We start from the raw sequence: 5,197 nt of genomic DNA, 5'->3' as shown, positions 1-5,197 counted from the left end.
ATTGATTATTGACATATAATTGTGATTGTGAACTATCAGTAAATGTGAACTAGCGGTAGATCTTTATTTTCATATTGTGAACCCTTGTATTTTGTGAACTTATGTCATATTTCTTTTATGAACAATATATCAATATATATGAATACTGAGAGTGATCTGTTCCCTAAACCGAGATTGGCAATCGAGTGCGAACAGTCAATACTCTGACTGTAGAGTATGTGATCTGGGTCTGTGTGGTATTCACTACAGATAAGTAAAGGATAAAGAGGGCAATTATGAAGTAGAGGAGGAAACATTGGTGACTAATAACTGCTTATTATTCGACACAAAACATCATGATACAAGGAAAACATTACCAACCATGGATGAAAGAAGAATTTGAAATTTGAAAATCCAAACTAGCCATGGTGACGAGTGGAATTAATCCAAAACAGATCTACCACATTCACCCCTTCCAGACGTCAGATCAATGTACAATAAGATAAGGAATCGACTAAAACCTGTCAACACTTTATCAGACCTGTATGAAAGAATATCTTCACATTCTGGAACTACAAGTAGTCGAATTGAAAAATATGATGACCTATCAAAAGAAGATCATAAAACATATCCGTCCAGCAATGAAAACATCAGCTGTCGACGCGAATATTAGATCCCTCAATCGGACATGGCTCTGTAAGGTTACGCAGGTCCTGATCGACCATTACCAAACCACACTTCAAGAGAAGCTGACCACCATTCGTACCAAGTCTTTATCATCACCTGCCGTCGACCGCATCGTTTCTCATGCCCTGTCCTGGGCCCGTCGCTCCTATGGGAAACGTCTCACTCAAGCTGTAATTTCCAAATTCTACCAAACAATCAACGAAACAAAAACCAGAGTAACCATATCTCTACCAACTGAAATGGACACTACACCTGCACCATCTAGAGCTACCACGCTGCCGAACCAAACCCCTAAACGAGCTCGAAGTTCACCTACTCCTAGTCCAGCAGACATAGGTAAACGCTCTCGTAGAGAGGGCACACCCCTTCTCTTTTCACTTTCAGACTCGTCTTCCCCTTCCACACCATCTGAATCTTCACCCCGTGATCCAGGATCCGCCAACCTTTCTTCCTTCTGTGCGTTTTTGGACCAGCAAACCACCCCTCAGTCTCCATCCAAGTCGAGACATGTATCCAGACCTTCCCCTCCTCGAACCAGATCCCAGTCCGTTCCCAATGCTACAATTCTAACAACTACCAAACCAGTACCAATCACACCGTCGACGACCATTATATCCGCTACCAAACCGTATTATCACCAAACCAAGGACAAATCATTATGGAAACTACCTGCTCTAAAGAAATCAACCTTAATAATTGGATCATCTAACCTGAATCGAATTACCAAAACCAGTTCGGACACCGAAATACATTCTTACCCCGGTGCCCAAATCCATCACATACAGTCAATCCTGGAATCATACGACCATGATCCCAAACCTACTACCATTATTCTTCATGTAGGCCTCAACAACCGTGATCAGATACCAAAGACCTCCTTTAACCAAGCCCAGAAATTAATCGCCACAGCCAAAAAGAGTGACAAAGGTTCATGTTGTGTCATTCTGAATAGGGAGGATTACGTTTCAGAAGCAGAGAATCAACTGAATAATCCTAAACATTATGCCATTTTACCGAAACCAATTTTCAAAGAAACTGCTAACATGATTAATAATATTCTTGCCGATTTAGTCAAAACTAGTTATCTCAAACAGAAACAATATGACTATCTGTCTGCCAAACCTGATTGTCGCGAGAGACATTTGTACACTTTGCCTAAAATCCATAAGAATCCAACCAAGGAGTGGTTTATCTCGAATAAAATCCCTAAAGGTCTCCCGATTATATCTGACTGTGGTAGTGAGTCATATGCGGTGTCAGAATACATTGATCATTTCTTACTACCTCTAGCATGTCAACACCGCGCCTACCTTAAAGACACAACCGATTTTGTCAATAAAATAAAAAATCTTCGAGTTCCCTCTAATGCTATTTTAATTTCTATCGACGTTTCTTCTATGTATACCAATATCGATAACACTACTGGTTTAACGGCAGTTCGTAAAGCTTTTAATAGAAACCCAGATCCAAACAGACCCGACGATGCAATTCTACAGCTTTTAGAGATTTGTCTTAGTCGAAACGATTTCACATTTAATGGTAAAACATATTTACAAACCTCAGGGACAGCAATGGGCAAACGATTCGCCCCTTCGTACGCAAACCTTTTCATGGCAGAGTGGGAACGTGAGGTGTTGCCCCTCTGTCCACTTGACCCACTTTTTTACGGACGCTTTTTGGATGACATTTTTATGGTTTGGACTTATTCTATCGAACAGTTTTGGGAATTCTTTGAAATTCTCAACAACCACCATCCTTCTATCAAACTAACCGCAAACGTGAGTGACAAAAGCATAGACTTTCTCGATACCACAGTCTTTAAGGGAGATTCCATAGCAGAAACAAATAAACTGGATATTAAAGTGTATTTCAAAGAAACTGATACTCATCAACTCTTGCACAAGAGCTCCTTTCACCCAAAACATACCTTTTCTGGTATAATTAAGTCACAAGTTTTACGATTTCATCGAATTTGTACAAGATCTTCTGATTTCAACCAAGCCTGTACGATTGTTTTCTCAAAACTGAAAGAGCGTGGGTACTCTAAACGATTTTTACGAAACATAAAAAATTCCACCTTAGCACAGATAGCAGCTAAAAACAGACTTTATGCCGAAGTACCTCCAGGTTTAAGAAGTGCTCCATGTTTGTCCAGTAGATGCGAAACATGTCCCTTTATATCAGAAACTCATTATTTTGTAAGCAACTCTACGAATAAAAGGTACCCGATCCAGGAACATCTAACATGTGAACATTCGAGTGTAATATATTTAATTTCATGCAAGAAATGCCCCAAACAATATGTAGGAGAAACTAAGAATAATTTACGAACTCGCTTTAATGCTCATAGGTCAGACATCAAATTAAAGAAAGACAAGCCTGTTTCTAATCATTTCAACCTCGACGACCATTCAATAGACGATCTCACCCTAATCCCAATTGAGCGTATAGAAATTGACTTGCCCGAAGATGAAACTACCAAATTCCGTCAATCTAGGGAGGCCCATTGGATTGAGACATTGAATACAGCAAGACCTATAGGACTAAATATTCATCATAATGTAGGCATAGCACCCTTTGTTGTCCCGTTTAATACAACCAGCAATCGAGCAAGCAAGATAGTTCATGCCCACTATAAGAGCCTGCAAGAGAAATTCCCCCATGTCTATAAGCAGAAAATGATAGTTGCATATTCAAAAAATAAGAACTTAAATGATAATATTGTTCATAGTAAACTAAAAACAATGAGTACATAACAGATACTATACTTCTCGCCCATCGGGCGAGTTATTTTTTCTAATTTCAGATCAGAATAAGAACAGAAGAAAACCCAATATCAAGACCCTTAATCCTAATTTCTAAATAAAGTGTCTGCTCCACCCTAGGCCTGTACATTTGGGAGAATCAAACCCTCCCTTCCCCGAAAACTAATTAATATTATAAATATATTGTATTGTTGATGTTATCTATACCGACCATGTCGTCTACATACCCCCGTAACCTTTGGTCACTAGTTTTGGGTTAGCGGTTTATCATATTTAAAGAAAAACGTAGTCAAATATACCTTTACTAATCGTTTCACCTTTATTTCGGCCAATTGAATGCATACTTAAATTCACGACATCAGTTTTAATCTTTAGGGATTAACCTTCAAATCAAAATTCATGCAAAAATAATAAAATAGGAAAACGATGAGTTGAGGAACATTTTGGAATTGGATCTGGAAACTGGTAAACAAAGGCAGAACGTGCAATCTTAATGTCTATTAAGTTGGACTGTTTGTGGTTTGTAGTAGATTTGGAAAGGTGGTAATAAACGATGGGGCAAAATATCCACACAACAGAGCCACCAACCCAGTTGTAGTAAGGCTACCTCCAGGGGTACGGTACATATGGCTTTCATTGGTCGAAAGGGTTGTGTAAGGCAAAATGTTCGTTAAATCCATTTAGTTTGGTTTCATTTAAAGATTAAAACAAGTTTAAAGGAATGCTCACAATAACCACCAAAAAGCCCTGAAATCTAATAATTTTCGCTACTGAATTACGATTAGCAGTCAAAACATTAAAATAATATATCTAATGACCCAGGCAATTTGGAGGAAATCTCAAAATCTTGGACTTTCAGTCATGCACAAGAAGGACCCCAATGTGAAACAGTTGATTAGACGAGCAGCTGGGCTAGCTCTTCTGCTTATTCCCTTTATTGGATGCGTGGATTCCATCTATGGAATCGACACCACATGTGCCTAGATCTTTGGATTTCAACGATTGCGTTGTGAAAACTTGGTGGATGATGACGCTAGATTCCTTATGCACATGTGGAGCCATTTTGAAACGGATGGACCCAGAACCAACAACTTTGAGGAATTTCACAGCCGACTGAACTAGCTACTGCCACATATTCATCCTAACGTTTTAACTGAACTTTGGTGCAGCACGGTGCCTTCGCAACGTTTTTGTTGCACTTTATTAAATAAATGCTTCACAAATAAAAAAAACCCAATATTTGTGTTTTATTGAACTTTGAGGCTTATTATACAAACTTTTGAATCATAATATAGATGACCATTGTTTTAAAATAATAAAATCAATGTATCACAAGACAAGTTATCACATTAAAACAAATAGTGCTATATCTAACAGAATTACCTCTACACATGGTCTGAAACAGAAATGTAATCCGAGTCCTTGTTTAATTAACATATAAATGACAAATACATTCAGCCATAAGGCACCTTTATTAGGTGACGAAGAGTTCCTCCACGCCTTGTGCATGGCCAATTAACAAAGAACTTAATTATAATAAATAACATTTGCACCTGGGGATCCGGGAACACGCCTATTGTACCCTCTCCTATCCCGTGCAATAGAGTACGTAGACTACATCTTTGAATATTGTCAAGTCGTCGACGCAGTTTTCTATTGTACCCTCTCCTAACCCGTGGAATAGAATACATAGGCTACAGCTTTGTATACTGTCAAGTTGTCGATGCAGTTTAAATTAAATTTAATTACATTTGGCTGATTATTTG

At 38.5% G+C, this 5,197-nt stretch overlaps 1 protein-coding gene across 1 annotated transcript; it reads left to right on the top strand.

Annotated features, from left to right (window-relative positions):
• Positions 1 to 524: 524 nt before the first annotated feature.
• Positions 525 to 4,415, top strand: LOTGIDRAFT_174148 (hypothetical protein; the record flags this gene model as incomplete). Its single annotated transcript, XM_009052474.1, has 2 exons — positions 525 to 1,505; positions 4,254 to 4,415. The coding sequence occupies 2 exons, from the start codon at positions 525 to 527 to the stop codon at positions 4,413 to 4,415; spliced, it is 1,143 nt and encodes a 380-aa protein (XP_009050722.1).
• Positions 4,416 to 5,197: the final 782 nt, after the last annotated feature.

Source organism: Lottia gigantea, assembly GCF_000327385.1.
Source record: "Lottia gigantea unplaced genomic scaffold LOTGIsca_183, whole genome shotgun sequence".
Classification (NCBI taxonomy): domain Eukaryota; kingdom Metazoa; phylum Mollusca; class Gastropoda; family Lottiidae; genus Lottia; species Lottia gigantea.
This window is presented reverse-complemented; position numbering and strand designations above follow the sequence as displayed.